The 17,714-nt window shown below is 42.4% G+C and overlaps 1 protein-coding gene across 3 annotated transcripts in view; it reads left to right on the top strand.

Annotated features, from left to right (window-relative positions):
• Positions 1 to 4,036: 4,036 nt before the first annotated feature.
• The window catches only part of FAM131B (family with sequence similarity 131 member B), a 145,419-nt gene continuing 131,741 nt past the window's right edge, over positions 4,037 to 17,714 (top strand). For all 3 annotated transcript variants that reach the window (XM_073595942.1, XM_073595941.1, XM_073595940.1), the window contains exon 1: positions 4,037 to 4,804. In XM_073595942.1, coding sequence (XP_073452043.1) covers positions 4,777 to 4,804 — 28 coding nt within the window. In that variant the 5' untranslated portion in view covers positions 4,037 to 4,776. The remainder of the gene's footprint in view (positions 4,805 to 17,714) is intronic.

The following is a 17,714-nucleotide window of genomic DNA, read 5'->3' as shown; positions in this document are numbered from 1 at the left end:
GTGTATGTTATAGGCACTATCCAGGCAGAAAGTCAGGGGCCATGTAGCCTCATAGGACAGTCAGAGGAGAATGAAAACTCCTCCTCCTCCAACTGTAACCAGTGCTCGGTCAGACACTGATAGAAGTCACAAGACTGCTATACTGTATACTGCTGATGATAAAATGTATTTAGCAGTTTATATTTACTAAAATAATTGCTTTTCCATGTTCTGTGTACTGTGGGAGACCAGATATAGTGAATGCAGAGTCCTAGGTTTAGTAACACTTTAAGCGTCAATAGGCCCTAAAGGACAGCTGAGGTTTGTAGTTCTACAAACAAGTTTAAAACTTTTAGTTTAAAAGACAGTAAGTAATTGTGTACAAGGGCATTAATCATTTTATCATAACATAAACTATCATTATGGTTATTATTATTATTTTACTACAACTATAATGTTTATGCCAAGTACTGCTCCCTAGTAATCTGACTTCTCTGACAGCTCTCCTGCTGCCTGTTCTTGGTTAGGAATACTTTATATTAAGATCAATTGCATGTATTGTCATTGCCAATGGCTACAGAGAGTTAGCCGGGGGGGGGGGGTCATTCAAATTTTGCTTTAGGCCCATTAGTTGTAGTTATGCCCTTGATTTTCCCTTTATATCACCACTCTCTCTTTTTTTTCTGTCTTTTCTCTTACATCTCTGCTGTCCCCCCTTTTTCTATCTCTCTCCTATTTTTTCCTAGTATCTTTCCCCCCTTCTCTATTCACTTACATCTCTCCTCTCTCTTGTATCTCCGTTCTCTCTCCTCTTCTAACTCTCCTCTTCTGGTGTCTCATCTTCTCATCTCTCTTCTGCTCTTCCTCTCTATTTTTTCTATTTTTACTTTTATCTCACCTGTTTCTTTTATCTGCTTTTGCTTTGTTCTTACATCTCTCTCTCTATCTCTTTCTTTCTTTCTTTCTTTCTTTCTTTCTTTCTTTCTTTCTTTCTTTCTTTCTTTCTTTCTTTCTTTCTTTCTTTCTTTCTTTCTTTCTTTCTTTCTTTCTTTCTTTCTTTCTTTCTTTCTTTCTTTCTTTCTCCCCATCCCGTTCTCTGCCATCTCTAATATTCCCTCTTCTGCTTCCCCCCACCTCTTTCCCCACCATTTTTTTCCCCCAACATTTTCACTTTCATCTCTCCTCTCTATTTTATCATAATGTGTCTCCCTCCCTTTTTCTTACATCTCTCATGTACCCCCATCTCTTCTCTTCCATCTCTTGTTCTCTCTTTACTCTCTCTCTCTCTCCTCTCTTATCCTCTTTTCCCCTCTCTGCATTCCCCCATTTTCCCTTACATTTCTCCTCTCTCCTTAAACATCTCTCTTTTTACCCTTCTTACCCCTCTCTTGTTCTTTCCCTCTCTTCTATCCTCTCTACCACCTCTTGACCTATTTCCTTTATCTTTTTTTTTTTTTTCACTCTACTCTTCCATCTCTCCAATTTTCTCTCTGCCGCTTTTTTGCTTCCTCAATTTTAATTTACATCTCTCTTCTTTCTTTTACATTATCTCTCTTTTTCTTCTTACATATCTCCTGATCTCTCTTTTTCACTCTCTCACTCTCTCGTCTCTTTCAGTTCTTGTTCACATCATTCTTCTATCTCTTTCTATTCACTTTCTCTCTGTTTGTCTTCCATCTCTGTTTTTTTTCTGCTCCTCTCTCTGTTTTCACTTACATGTCTCTTGTATCACCTCTCTCCCTTTCTTATCTTCCATCTCTTGTTCTCCTCTCTTTACTCTCACTTTCTTCTCTTTCATTTCTCGCTGTTCATCTTTTATCTCTCCATTTTTTTTCTTTTCTGCCCCCTCCCTCCCCTTTATTTTCACTTACATCTCTCTTTTATCATCTCTCCCTTTCTACTTTAATCTCTCCTGTCCTCCTTCTCTCTCCCTCTCTCTTCTCTTCCATCTGTTGTTCTCCTCTCTTTACACTCTCTCTATCTTTCTTTTCTGTCATCTTTCATCCACTTTTCTCCTCTATGCTCCCCCAATTTTCACTTTCATCTCTCCTCTCTCCTTTATCTTCTCTCTTTTTCCTCTATCTCGCCTGTCCTCCCTTTCAGTCGTTCTCTCTCTTTCTCTCCACTCTACAACCTCTTGACCGCTTTCTTTTATCTTTTTATTCTCTTTCTCTCTTCTCTTCCTGTCTACAATTTTCTCTCTGTTGCTTTTTTGCTTCCTCCATTTCTTTCTTTTATCTTTTCTCTCTTTTCTTTTCTTACATATCTCCTGACCTCTCTTTCTCTCTCTCTCTCTCTCTCTTTATTTCAGCTCTTGTTCACTTCTTTCTTTTATTTCTTTCACTTTCTCTCTGTTCCTCTTTCATCTCTCTAAAAGTAAAAATCTGCTCCCCCCTCTATTTTCACTTACATTTCTCTTTTATCTTCTCTCTCTTTCCTCTTCCATCTCTCCTGTCATTCTCACTCCCTCTCTTCTCTTCCATCTCCTGTTCTCCTCTCTTTACTCTCCCTCTCTCTCTCTTCACTTTCATCCCTCATTCTCTTTCGCCTCTCTGCTCACCCCCATTTTCTATTACATCTCTCCTCTCTTCTTTAACTTCTCTCTTTTTCCTCTTCTATCTCTCCTTTCCTGTCTCTCACTCGTTCTCTCGCTCTCTTCTCTCCTCTCTGCCACCACTTGACTTCTTTCTTTCATTCTCTTTTCTCTTCGATCCCTCCAATATTCTCTCTGCTGTTTTTTTTTTTCTATCTCAATTTTATTTTAGATCTCTCTTCTTTCTTTTATATGCTTTCTCTTTTGTTCTCTCGCTCTCTCTTCTCTTTCATCTCTTTCAGCTCTTGTTCACACCATTTCTTTCACTTTCATCTTTCATCTCTCTAATTTTTTCTTTTGTGTTCCCCCCTCTGTTTTCACTTACATCTCTCTTTTATCTTCTCTCCCATTTCTCTTCTCTCCTTTAACTTCCCTCTTATTCCTCTTCTATTTTTCCTTTTCTCTTTCTCCCACGTTCTCTCTCTCTCTCTCTCTCTCTCTCTCTCTCTCTCTTCACCTCTCTACCAGCTCTTGACCTCTTTCTTTTATCTTTTATTCTCTCTTCTCTTCCATCTCTCCAATATTCTCTCTGCTGTTTTTTTTTTCTTCCTCAATTTTTATTAACATCCCTCTTTCTCTTTTTATTATCTCTCTTTTTTCCTGATCTCTCTTTCTCTCTCTCTCTCTTCTCTTGTTCACATCTTTCTTTGATTTCTTTTACTTTCTCTCAGTTTTTCTTCCATCTCTCTATTTTTTTCTTTTCTGCCCCCCCCCCCCCCTTTATTTTTACTTACATGTCTCTTTTATCTTCTCTCTCTTTCCTCTTCCATCTCTCCTGTCATTCTCTCTCCCTCTCTTCTTTTCTATCTCCTGTTCTCCTCTCTTTACTCTTCCTCTCTCTCTCTACACTTTCATCCCTCATTCTCTTTCTCCTCTCCACTCACCCCCATTTTCTATTACATCTCTCCTATCTTCTTTGACTTCTCTCTTTTTCCTCTTCTAGCTCTCTTTTCCTCTCTCTCACTCATTCTCTCTCTCTTCTCTCTGCCACGACTTGACTTCTTTCTTTTATTCTCTTTTCTCTTCGATCTCTCCAATATTCTGTCTGCTGTTTTTTTTTTTTTTCCTTCCTCAATTTTTATTAACATCCCTCTTCTTTCTGTTTTATTATCTCTCCTTTTTTCTTACATACTTCCTGATCTCTCTTTCTCTCTCTCTCTCTCATCTCTTGTTCACATCTTTCTTTTATTTCTTTTACTTTCTCTCTGTTTTTCTTCCATCTCTCTATTTTTTTCTTTTCTACCCCCCCTTTATTTTCACTTACATCTCTCTTTTATCTTCTCTTTCTTTCCTCTTCCATCTCTCCTGTCATTCTCTCTCCCTCTCTTCTCTTCCATCTCTTGTTCTCCTCTTTCCTCTCTGTCTCTCTTTTTTTTTATGGTGCGGAGAAGTGATTGTTGCTGGATAGAAACCTGCCCAGAAAACATAATGAGACAGACGGACAGAGAGGGAGGGAGAGAGACAGTGAGTGGGAGACAGAGAGACACAGAGAGAGAGAGAGAGAGAGGTCTAGGTTGGACAGGAGAAGGGTTGGGAGATCCAGATATCCAAGTGACAGGCTGAAAGGGGCAGGAGCATAGACAGGGAGGCAGCAGGATCCCCCTCGGAGAGGCAGGAGCGCTCTCATGGGTAGACAGAACGCCGGAGAGACCGCATCCCTGGTGGATGTGACAGCTCCTCTTTTCCCAGCTGTTTCCTCCCCCTCAGCCAATCCTCACTCCGTCTGTTTGTGAGTCTCATCCCTCCTCCCCCGCCCTGGGCTTCTGGTCCCTGAGCATCCCTGAGAGAGAGAAAAAGGAGAGAAAGAGAGAGATCGAAAGAGAGAGGAGAGGGGGAGGAGAGAGAGAGAGGAGAGAGAGAGGGCTGCGTCTGCTCGTCACGTCCGGAGACATCCCAATATGATCCTCCGGCTCTCAGTTCCGAGACCCCAGTGACGGGGTGCCACCTCCGTACATCCCTCCCTCTCTCTCCTCCTCTCCCCTCTTTTTTTTTTCCTTCTCTTCCCCCTCTCTATCCTTTTTCCTTTCCTCTGCCCCCTTCCTCCATTCTCTCATCATTCCCCCATAACCCTTCTACCTTATCCCTCTCCATCTATCTCCCCCCCCCTTGCCCTCCCCCCCAGCCCCCCCACAGGATTGTCTGTCTAGAGCACCCCAACCCTCATCTCTGTACACCCCCTCGGAATCCCATTCATCCCATACAGCATGGGCTGCATAGGATCTCACAGTGCAGGTAAGACCATAACCAACATAAACTGCATATTGTGACACTGCAAGGTGATCGCAGACTGGACTGTAGCATCGTGATGTGTGGACTGACCAAATGACTGCAAGGTAACAGTGACACCTCACCATAGAAACATAGAAGAGTGACGGCAGAAAAAAGACCAAGGGGTCCATCGGTGGGGGTCTGATTGCACATTGCACACAGCAAAGTGCACTAACCCGTAGGATTCCGGGGGGATCTGCAGGGCTGATGGTGAACTGTGCAGTGCATGGTGAGACGATGGACTGTGACACATGGAGCACACTGCAAGGTGAACGGGCTATGATACCATGAGCTGGAGAGCGCAGGGGGACAACCGTCAGCCGCAGCAACATGATTTGCACAATGAATGCTGGACTCTAACAACCTCTATCTACTAACACTTGACACATGCAAAGTCTGCACCCTGCAAGAGGAAAACATGGCCAGCACACAAACTACACACTGCCACATCAACACACCAGAGTGTTATACACTCCATCACTTTATTATTATTCAGGATTTATATAGCGCCAACAGTTTGTGCAGCACTTTCCACATCGTTAGGGTAAGAACTCAGCAATAGGTTGGATTTAATAAAAAAATTATTTTTTTTATTGACCTTCCTTTAGCATATAGACTATTTTGCAGCACCTCTAAAGTCCCATTGTTCAGATTCTCCAGTAACAAGTCATCCTACAAGGCAATATTAATACTTGATGACACACTACATACACAACGCCAGATACTAAGACAGGCGTAGTGTAAACACTTAACGCAACAATGCTATGACATAATGAACGTTATGGAAGAAAAGGCAAATTTGACAATGTAAACACTGCAATATAATACCATAGCCTATTACAAAATCCAAACACTGACAAAGTCTATAGAACACAATGTAAACACTGCGATATAAAAACTGAGGTCTATGGGAAAATATAAGCACTGGCAAAGTTTATAGGTGATGACAAGATGTAAACACTGCAATATAAAAACTGTGACATAAATGTAAACACTGCAATATAAAAACTGTGACACAATATAAACACTGCAGAAGAAAGACCATGGACTATGACATCATAGGAATACTACAGATATAAGAACAATACACTATGACCAAATATAAACACTGACAAAGTCCATAGAACACAATGTAAACACTGCAATATGAAAACTGAGGTCTATGGGAAAATATAAGCACTGGCAAAGTCTATAGGTGATGACAAGATGTAAACACTGCAATATAAAAACGGTGACATAAATGTAAACACTGCAGTATAAAAATGGTGACATAAATGTAAACACTGCAATATAAAAACTGTGACACAATATAAACACTGCAGAAGAAAGACCATGGACTATGACATCATAGGAATACTACAAATATAAGAACAATACATTATGGCCAAATATAAACACTGACAAAGTCTATAGAACACAATGTAAACATTGCAATATGAAAACTGAGGTCTATGGGAAAATATAGGCACTGGCAAAGTCTATAGGTGATGACAAGATGTAAACACTGCAATATAAAAACTGTGGACTATGACACTGTGGAAAGAAGATCACAGACTATGACATCATTAGAATACTACTAAAATAAGAACTATACACTATGACCAAATATAAACACTGCCATATAAAAACTGTGACACAATGTAAACACTGCAGAGGGAAGACCATGGACTGTGACATCATAAGAATACTACAAATAGAAGAACTATACACTATGACCAAACATGAAAACACTGACAAAGTCTATAGAACACAATGTAAACATTGCAATATGAAAACTGTGATCTATGGGAAAATATATGCACTGACTATAGGTGATAACACAATTGGGTAGATCTAATCAAACTAGAGCACTCGGAATCTGGTGCAGCTGTACATGGTAGCCAATCAGCTTCTAACCTCAGCTTGTTAAAATAAGCTTTGGCAATAAAACCTGGAATCTGTTTGGTTTTGATGCACAGCTGCACCAGTTTTAGTAAATCTCCACCAATGTAAACAATGCAGTAGGAAGACCATGGACTATGACATCATAAGAATACTACAAATATAAGAACTATACATTATGACCAAATATAAACACTGGCAAAGTTTATAAAACACAATGTAAACACTGCAATATAAAAACTGTGGTCTATAGGAAAATATAAGAACTGACAAAGTCTGTAGGTGATGACACAATGTAAACAATGCAGTAGGAAGATCATGGACTATGGCATCATAGGAATACTACAAAACATAGAAACTGTTGACTGTGACCAAACATAAACACTGACAAAGTCCCTAGGCGATGACACAATGTAAACACTGTAGTATAAAAGATATGGACTACAAAAAAAAAAATGTAAACACTGCAGAATGAGGACTGTGGACTATGATATAATAGGAATAGTACAAGAGAATTATAAACATATTATTATATGAATAATTATATGACCTAATATAAAAGTGAAAAGATTATGGTGACTTAATTTAAACATTGCAATCTAAAATATTAAATGTAAACACTGCAATATAGAATATAAACACAGCAATCTAAAATATTAGATGTAAACACTGCAATATAAAATAATAAATGTAAACACTGCAATATAAAATAATAAATGTAAACACTGCAATATAAAATATAAACACAGCAATATAAAATAGTAAATATAAATGCTGCAATATAAAATAGTAAATGTAAACACTGCAATATAAAATAGTAAATGTAAACATTGCAATATAAAATATAAACACTGCCATATAAAATATTAAATGCAAACGCTGCAATATATTATAGTAGATGCAAACATTGTAATATAAAATATAAACACTGGAATACAGAATATAAAATGTAAACACTGCAATATAAAAACATAAAAGATGATGACACAATTGTAAACACTGCACTATAAAAACTGTAGACTATGACAAACATGTCAATGAAAAAAAATCTGTGGACATTGATGTAAACACCGCAGAATGAAGACCATGGACTATGACCCAACAGAAATACTACAAAATAAGAACTATGGACTACAACACACTTAAAACACTGCTAAATGACTGCTAAGGCTATGACAGGGTTTAAACAATGCAATATAGGACCTGGGACTGAGAGACAGTGTAAATATTGAAACATATAGACTGTGCCCTACACTATAGTATAAACAATAAAAACTAAATAAAAAGAAACAAACAAAAGGCTGCATAGTATGACATGGGATTAAAATTGGCAAAAACTGTGGGCTATGCACAGTACAAACATGCAGATTTAACACTGTGGACTGTAGCACAAGATAAACACAAGAAAATTAAAGAATGTTAATTATGACACAATATAGGAAACACTGACATGCACAATATAAACACTGCTAAAGTTTGTTCACTATGACTAGAACATAAAGGCAATGAAATCCCAACAACCAAAAAAACTTAACTGTGGACAATGATACAATGTAAACAATGCGGTAGGAAGACCATGGACTATGACATCATAAGAATACTACTTTGGACAAGCTTTGGACTATGACATGATCTATAAATTGACACTATGATAAATGGTGCACATTAATGACTTTAAAGCAGTATTAAACCCAAAAGCAAACATGTATTTTTCTATAGTGCAGCGTACCCATTCTTATTCCCTGTACACACGATCGGACATTCCGACAACAAAATCCATGTTTTATTTCCGACAGATGTTGGCTCAAACTTGTCTTGCATACACATGGTCACACAAATCTTGTCGGAAATTCCGAACGTCAAGAACGCAGTGACGTACAACACGTCCGACGAGCCCAGAAAAATGAAGTTCAATAGCCAGTGCTGCTCTTCTGCTTGATTCCGAGCATGCGTGGAATTTTGTGCGGCGGAATTGTGTACACATTTACAAGAACGGATTTTGTTGTCGGAAAATTTGAGATCCAGATCTCAAATTTTGTGTGACGGAAATTCCAATGAAAAATGTCTGATGGAGCCTACACACAGTCGGAAATTCCGACAACAAGCTCCCCTTGAACATTTGTTGTTGGAAATTCTGACCGTGTGTACGCGGCATTAGATGTGATGGCTGTTTTCCTTTTTTAGGCTTTCTTTCTTTTATTTTCATCTGGTGATCCAACCAGGAAGTCTGTTTTTTTTTTTTTTTCTTAAAAAACAAGCTCTTCAGCAGAATGGACATTAGTTTATCGAGATGAGACAAACCATTTAACACTGGCAGGCGGCATGATTACATTGATCAGATTTGATTTATTTATGTAATTCCTTTATCCCAAAAAGAAAAAAAATGGTTGCTATAACTGTTTATAAAGTGCGAGCTGGAGTTTGGCTTCAATTTGTTAGTGTACTTAAATCTGCTAGTGCATCTAACACTCCCCTCCCCTTAGACTGACAATGCTGCTGTCCAAAGGTGCCCCCTGTGCTCCTTCATCCAGAGTGGGGGCATTCTAATACAGGAGGTGTGTTACTGGCCAGATCACCAGGGGAAAACAGAGGGGAAAAAAACCTAAAAAGAAGAAAACAAATGCAGCCACCACTTCTAATGTTTGGTAAGATGCAATATATGATGTTTTTGGATTTGAGTTTAATACAGGTTTAAACCACTGCAGAGCAAAACGTCTGGACTATGACAACATGTAAATACCAATAAATAAATAGGAAGAGGAAAAAGTATAAGCACTGAATCATCTCTCCCCTTGTTTAATAAGGCAAAAGTCATGTGCAGACTACAACCAGCCAATCAGCAATCATCAATCAGTGACAGGACTGATCCACCAGGATTAAAGCCCTTTGCCCTTTGTCCATGACCTTTGCACTGTTTTATTATAATAAGAAACTTGCTGAACTCTAAGAAATCCACACAAACAGATTGCAACATTTTATAAGATTTGTGCACCTTGAAAGCCCCAATCATTTGTAAACATGTATTACACAGACTAGACTGTGATTGGCCGATGACATGTGATGCAAGAGATTCCAGTATTTCATATAGATGTTTTCTATGGTGTGCAGAGATCTTTCAGTTTGCTGGATAATTTCCCAGGGGGGTGTACATCAATACTTCTCTTTTCTGTGGGGTAAAGCGTTCACCAAACGCACATCATATCGTAGCACCGAGAGCTCATTTATACCACAGTGCTTGTGTCAAAACGCATTGAACGCACATGCGTTGACATGTACTGTGCTTTTCTATAGTGGACGTTTTTTTAGCACTTTGAAGTGCATTGATGAGTATATTTTGTTGTTTGTTTTGTTCAGCTGAAGCCTTGGTTCAGATGTATGCATACACGTTTGCGACCATTGCGTGTACCCATCATGACTAGGGCAGCCCATTCATTTCAAAGGGCCGTCCTACTGGCGAGAAACAGAAGGAAAGAAGTCTCCAAACGTTTTGTAAAATCATACCACACTGAAACGGATATTTAGGAGCAGCACATGTGCAAGGGCACTTTTCTTCTTTTTTTGCGTTTCCAATTTAATGCGTTTTTTTAATGTGTACATTTTAATGCATTGTGAGCTTTCAGCCCTGGTTCACATCAGCATGGCATTGAAATCGTGCTACTTGAGCGCTGTGGCGGCTGGTGTTTTTGTTTTTTTGGGGGGTGGCGGCAACTCCCCCCCCCGCTGTTTGTCGGTCGGTCCGCCACTTACCCCATCTAGGAGGGTGGCGGGTAGCGTGCAGTTGCTCTGTGTCCTCTCCTCCATCGGCAGCTTCCAGCGTGCGGCTCCTCCCCTCCTCCTAGGCGTTCAATAGGATCGCCTGTCCTTTCAGCCAATCAGGTGACAGGTGTCAAAACCTGCTTCCTGATTGGCCGGGAGGAGGATCAGTGTTACAATAGCGAATATTTATTCACTGTTGTAACACACCTGGATGGGCTGTGAGTGCATTCTCTGCGCCCCCGAGCCCACCCTATTTTGAAGCCTATTAGAGCCTCTGACTCTAATCAGTGCTTCAAAAAAACACCCAGCATTGGAATCCATGTGTCCGGCGTCCAGAAAGGGGCATTGGATAGGGGGAGGCGGCGATGGATAGAGGGTGGCGGCGCCCGTGTGCCCTTAATGGGTGAGCCGCCCCTGCTTGAGTGCCATTTCAAAGCTTCAGATCAGTGCAATTTTTGATGTGCGATTTTACTGCGGCTTGCAACTTCATTTAACCACTTGCTGACCGCCCTATATCAGTTTTTCTGCTACAGGGCAGCAACTGTTCGCTGGATCACGTATAAATATACTTGATCCTGCACTTCTGCCTGCAGGGGGCGCTGTGATTATTCACAGCAGAAGACAATCTTCAGGTGCTGGGCATTCGATGTCCGCTGGCACCCGTTGATCATTGGGCAGAGGCTCAGAGCGGAGCCCTGACTATGTAAACAGGATCCGTTCTAACAGGGGGGGAAGGGATGGATTCTGTGTTCCTGCAAAGCTCATCTTTTCCCCTACTAACAGCAGCACACATAGTAAACACAAACACTGGCTAGGCACACAGTTAACCCTTTGATCGCCCTAGATGTTTAACCCCTTCCCAGCCAGTGTCATTAGTACAGTGACAGTGCATATTTTTAGCACTGATCACTGCATTAGTGTCACTGGTTCCTGCAAAGTGTCAGTTAGTGTCCGATTGACCGCCGCAATATCGCAGTCCCGCTATAGGTCACTGATCACTGCCATTACTAGTGAAAAAAAATCTAGTTGATATATCCCACAGTTTGTAGACGCTATAACGTTCACATAAACCAATCAATATACGGGGGGTAAATCTTTCGGAGGTCAAGTGGTGTACAGAAATCAATGCAAGTCGCAATGAAATCACAGAAAAGTAGTGCAGGAACCTTTTTCAATGATTTAAATGGTTCCATTTCCGCAAATGGGGTGCGACTTGTCATATGATTATGAACTGTTAAATCACACAATAAATCGCAATGTTGTGAACCAGAGTTAAATGTTGGTCAGTAAGAAATAATTTATGTCCCGTTCACCCCTGAGCATTTTAGCACACACATTGGAGCTCAAAGCAACTAATGTCTCATAGAAACGCGTTGCCCAGTGAGGCAATTGCACTGTGTTTTGAAAAAAAAAAAAGACACAAACCATTTTTATGTGCCTGTTCATGCGCCATGAGGCCCCTATACGTCTATGGCAATGCATGAAATTGCAAGCCCATGCGCTTTCATGCGTCATTGTTGACTTCGATGGGCCTCAAAAAACACACTTGAGATACTTTGGAAAATGCACTTATAGATGTGAACAGGTTCCAGCTATACCAGGGGTCTTCAAACTTTCTAAACAAAGCGACAGTTTACTGTCCTTTAGACTTTAAGGGGATCGGACTGTGGCCAGTGAGACTAAACATCGTCCCCATGTTTGGTATTAGGAGAATTATTAGTGTCCCATCATTGGAATCCGTGGGAGGAATAGTGCCCCATTATTGGTGTCAGTGGAAGGAGGAATAGTTTCTCGTTGTTGGGGTCAGTGGGAGGAATAGTTCTCCATTGTTGATGTCAGTGAAAATAATAGTACCCCATCATTGGTGTCAGTGGGAGGAATAGTGCCCCATTGTTGGTATCAGTGGGGGGAATAGTGCCCCTATTATTGATGCCAGTTGGAGGAATAGTGCCCCAATGTTGGTGTCAGTGGAAGGAATGGTGTTCCATCATTGGTGTCAGTGGGAGGAATAGTGCTCCATCGTTGGTGTCAGTGGGTGAATTAGTACTGTATCGTTGGTGTCAGTGAGAGGAATAGTGTCCCTATCATTGATGCCAGTTGGAGGAATTGTGCCCCATTTTTGGTGTCAGTATAAGGAATAGTGCCCCATCATTGGTGTCAGTGGGAGGAATAATGCCCCTATCATTGATGACAGTTGGAGGAACTGTGCCCCATTGTTGGTGTCAATGGGAGAAATAGTGCCCCATCATTGGTGTCAGTCGGAGGAATAGTGTCCCATCATTGGTGTCAGTGGGTGGAATAGTGTCCCATTCTTAATGTCAGTGCAGAAAATATTGCCCCATTGTTGGTGTCAGTGGGAGGAAGAAGGCCCCAAGGACCATACAAAGGCAAGCAAAGGGCCGCATTCGGCCCCCGGGCCTGCAGTTTGGAGACCACTGATCTATAATGTTGCCTTTAATACTACATGCACCTTACACGCTCAGGTGCACGCGTTATGAGAATGCACAAAATCAGACATTGTTGAATCAATAACGAGTTGTGATGCATTCTGCTGCATAATAAAATGTCCAATTTTTTATTGGATGAGTCTTTGAGTGTGTGGTGGTGGTGGTTGGTGGTGGGGGGATGGGGTAGCGATTGCAGCGCTTTGACGCTTCTTGCGACGGCGGGCACATTTGCCGCTGAGAGCTGGCTCTGCATACCGATGTAAAGTACACACTGCAAGATGAAAACACTGACGTATGACACAGCCTACAAACTGCAAGGTGATAACATCACAGCTCAATCAATACTCTGCTCTCCGGACTCAGACACAATGGATGTGGAGGGGACGCAGCCACAATTACGCGCTGCCGACCGACAGAGCGTCGCACGCAGCTGGCGTTTGTGATAGACGAGGCACAGCTGCAAGGTGACACGTTAAATCTTGCCTCCGTATGTGACAACCCACACACACGCTACACCGCGATACGACTCTGATTGGTGACGGTCCGCTCTCCGCAGAGGAGGACTGGTCTCTGCATCGCTATTCCGAGGCGCGCTGCGCTGCTCTGCCCCCTGCTGTGAACTATTGTCGTGCCCTGTAAAGGGGTCACCGACCTCCACCGGCTGTCCTCTGCTTTTACCATCCAACGTTGCGTGCCAGTGGGTGAAAATGTTAATTCTGCTGTGCTGGGGAAAAAAAAGCCCATTTATCTTTCTTTTTTAATTAAACGTCAAATTGGATTGCGTACGGAACGCCGGTGACAGTTTATTTGCAGATTGGCGAAGTGTCGCCGCTGCCCGGGCTGTCGCACGTGTGCGTGACATCTGGTGACAATTACACTGCAGAGTGTTGTGTTTGGCAGCGATAATGTGTTGGCAGTAACACGTTGGGGGTCGCAACGGGCTATCCTCTCCTTTCTAAGAGGGGGAGGGGGGGGCAGCGACCCCCCGTGGACGCTTTAGGCACGACTCACGAGCCGTGGGAGTCATTGATCCCTCCGCCGCTGTCAGCAAGGCTATAGATGAGAAATGGATCATAATTTATCTTTACTGGCGTTATATTCCCTGGAAAAAAAAATAAGTGCATGAATTGTTATGCTGTGTAGCCGTGGCTGTGGGAGAACAGCGACACTTAGTGGCTGAGGGCGGTCAGCGCAGCCCATTGGCTTCATGGGGAACATTGAGTATTAGGGATCATTTAGACCCCTTTCACACTGAGGCAGTTTTCAGGCGTTTTAACGCTAAAAATAGCGTCTGTAAAGCGCTAAAAATAGCGCCTGTAAAGTGCCTGAAAGCTGCGTCTCAAGCCGCTTTCACACTGGGGCGGTGCACTTGCACGGTGGGAAATAAAGTCCTGCAAGCAGCATCTTTGGGGCGGTGTAGGAGCGCTGTATACAGCGCTTGTAATCCGCCACTACCCATTGGAATGGGCACCGCCTCCGAAGCGCCCAAAAAGCACATCATTGGCGCTTTTAACCCCTTTTTAACCCCTTCTTGGGGGTTAAAAGCGCCCCGCTACTGCCCGAAAAGCGGCGCCAACTCGCCGCTATAGCAGCGGTAAAGCACCGCTATAACGAGCGCTGCTTTACCGTTAACGCCGGCACCGCCCCAGTGTAAAAGTAGTCTTAGATCTACACTATATTGTCAAAAGTATTGGGACGCCTGCCTTTACATGCACATGAATTTTAATGGCATCCCAGTCTTATGCCCCGTACACACGATCGGACTTTCCCCTAACAAAACCGTGGATTTTTCTTCGAAGGTTGTTGGCTCAAACTTGTCTTGCATACACACGGCCACACAAATGTTGGCCAAAAATTACGAACGTGGGAACGTGGTGATGTACAACACGTATGATGAGCCGAGAAAAAGGAAGTTCAATAGCCAGTGCGGCTCCTTCTGCTTGATTCTGAGCATGAGTGAACTTTTGTGCGACAGACTTGTGTACACACGATCGGACTTTCCGACAACAAAGTTTTGTTGGCGGAAAATTTGAGAACCTGCTCTCAAACATTTGTTGGCGGAAAGTCCGACAGCAAATGTTTGATGGAGCCTACACACGGTCAGACTTTCCAACAACAAGCTCACATCCAACATTTCCCGTCGGAAAATCCGACCGTGTGTACGCGGCTGCGGTATTAGTCCGTTGGGTTCAATATTGGGTTGGCCCACCCTTTGCAGCTATAACAGCTTCAACTCTTCTGGGAAGACTGTCCACAAGGTTTAGGAGTGTGTCTATGGGAATGTTTGACCATTCCTCCAGAAGGGCATTTGTGAGGTCAGGCACTGATGTTGGACGAGAAGGCCCGGCTCGCAGTCTCCCCTCTAATTCATCCCAAAGGTGTTCTATCGGATTGAGGTCAGGACTCTGGGCAGGCCAGTCAAGTTCCTCCACCCCAAACTTGCTCATCCATGTCTTTATGGACCTTGCTTTGTGCTCTGGTGCTCAGTCATGTTGGAACAGGAAGGGGCCATCCCCAAACTGTTCCCACAAAGTTGGGAGCATGAAACTGTCCAAAATGTCTTGGTATGCTGACACCTTAAGAGTTTCCTTCACTGGAACTAAGGGGCCAAGCCCGACCCCCGAAAAACAACCCCACACCATAATCCCCCCTCCACCAAATGATTTGGACCAGTGCACAAAGTAAGGTCTATAAAGACATAGATGAGCGGGTTTGGGGTGGAGGAGCTTGACTGGCCTGCCAGTCCTGACCTCAACCCGATAGAACACCTTTGGGATGAATTAGAGCAGACACTGCGAGCCAGGCCTTCTCGTCCAACATCAGTGCCTGACCTCACAAATGTGCTTTTGGAAGAATGATCAAACATTCCCATAGACACACTCCTAAACCTTGTGGACAGCCTTCCCAGAGGAGTTGAAGCTGTTATAGCTACAAAGGGTGGGCCAACTCAATATAGAATCCTACGGACTAATGCCCAGTACACACGATCGGATTTTCCGATGGAAAATGTCCGATCGGAGCGCGTTGTCGGAAATTCCGACCGTGTGTTGGCTCCATCACACATTTTCCATCGGATTTTCCGACACACAAAGTTGGAGAGCTTGCTATAAAATTTTCCGACAACAAAATCCGTTGTCGGAAATTCCGATCGTGTGTACACAAATCCGACGGACAAAGTGCCACGCATGCTCAGAATAAATAAAGAGATGAAAGCTATTGGCCACTGCCCCGTTTATAGTCCCGATGTACGTGTTTTACGTCACCGCGTTTAGAACGATCGGATTTTCCGACAACTTTGTGTGACCGTCTGTATGCAAGACAAGTTTGAGCCAACGTCCATCGGAAAAAATCCTAGGATTTTGTTGTCGGAATGTCTGAACAAAGTCCAACCGTGTGTACGCCCTATAAGACTGGGATGTCATTAAAGTTCATGTGAGTGTAAAGGCAGGCGTCCCAATACTTTTGACAATATAGTGTATGTGTGTGCATAGAGGTGCCTTTTTGTAGCCTTAGGCGGTGTTGGTGTGCTTTTCATTTGTGTGTTGGCATGCATTAACTACCTGCGTTTTCAATGCAGTTTTTAATTTACAATTTGGAGTGGATAGGGTTAACACCCATTGACCAAGGCAAATACCTGTTGCTAATGCATCAAAACACATGTTTATTCCCATGGGGCTTCCAATGCACTAAAATGTAGAAGAAAACAGACATCTATCTGTTCAAACAAACTGCACTGCAACACTGAGAGGTGTTATTTTCATTAAAGGAAACTTGGACACCTGCGTTTTCAGCACATGTACATTATAAACAAGAAAAACAAAGAGCATTAAACGCTGAATACTGTATTAGTAGAGTTAAAATATGTTTTCTTATTTTGAAAATGTGGGCATGTCCTCAATCCATCCTTGTAACTACTGTCTGTTAGCATTTCTGGGTCTTCGTAACAGTCAGCAGGGGGAGGGATACTTCAACTTCCTGCTGATTGTGAGAGTGAGAGAACACATCCTTTAGTACCCTTTAGATGTGCATGTTGCAGGAAGGGAGGTGGACACTGCATGGTGTAGATTGGTGATTTCCAAACTGCAGCCTCGGGGCCAGACGTGACCCTTCGCTTGTCCCCATCCGGCCCTGTAGGGATTACTCTTGCCACTGACACCAACTATGGGGCATAATTCATGCATCTGACACCAATGATGGGGCATAATTCCTTCCACTGACACCAACAATGGGGCATAATTCCTTCCACTGACACCAACAATGGAGCAGAATTCCCACCACTGACACCAAGGTTGTGTTCTGTCTTTGTGACAAGGGTCATTAGAAATAAAAGAGGGTGAATTTCTCTAGTGGGGACACTGACAGAAATTCAGACTTTACGTACATGTGTTGGTGACACCGCTGGTTATATTGTTTTGCTACATTTATGGCATTTTTTTTTTAGGTCACCTTATGTCAGATGTGAGAATTGATCCTCTGACTAGCCGTGGTTCAGCTAATTACTCAGAGGGTGTATTTATAAAAAAAAAAACTCGCAGAGCTATTTGACCTGCAAAACTGCACATACATTGTTCTGTGTAAATGCTAAATTGGATGATATTAGGCTATTTTCTCTCCGGATTGAATATTTTTCATTCATAAGGCTAGCATCAACCAGGAAAGTACAGAATTATGGCCACTAGATGGAGCTGACAGTCACAGAACTAGTATTTATATCCTATGGTCATCAGCTCCATCTAGTGGCCATAATGCTGTATGGCCTATCTCTGGTTCATGCTGTTTTTTATGACGAA

This window comes from Aquarana catesbeiana, linkage group LG08 (genome assembly GCF_042186555.1).
Source record: "Aquarana catesbeiana isolate 2022-GZ linkage group LG08, ASM4218655v1, whole genome shotgun sequence".
Lineage (NCBI taxonomy): Eukaryota > Metazoa > Chordata > Amphibia > Anura > Ranidae > Aquarana > Aquarana catesbeiana.
This window is presented reverse-complemented; position numbering and strand designations above follow the sequence as displayed.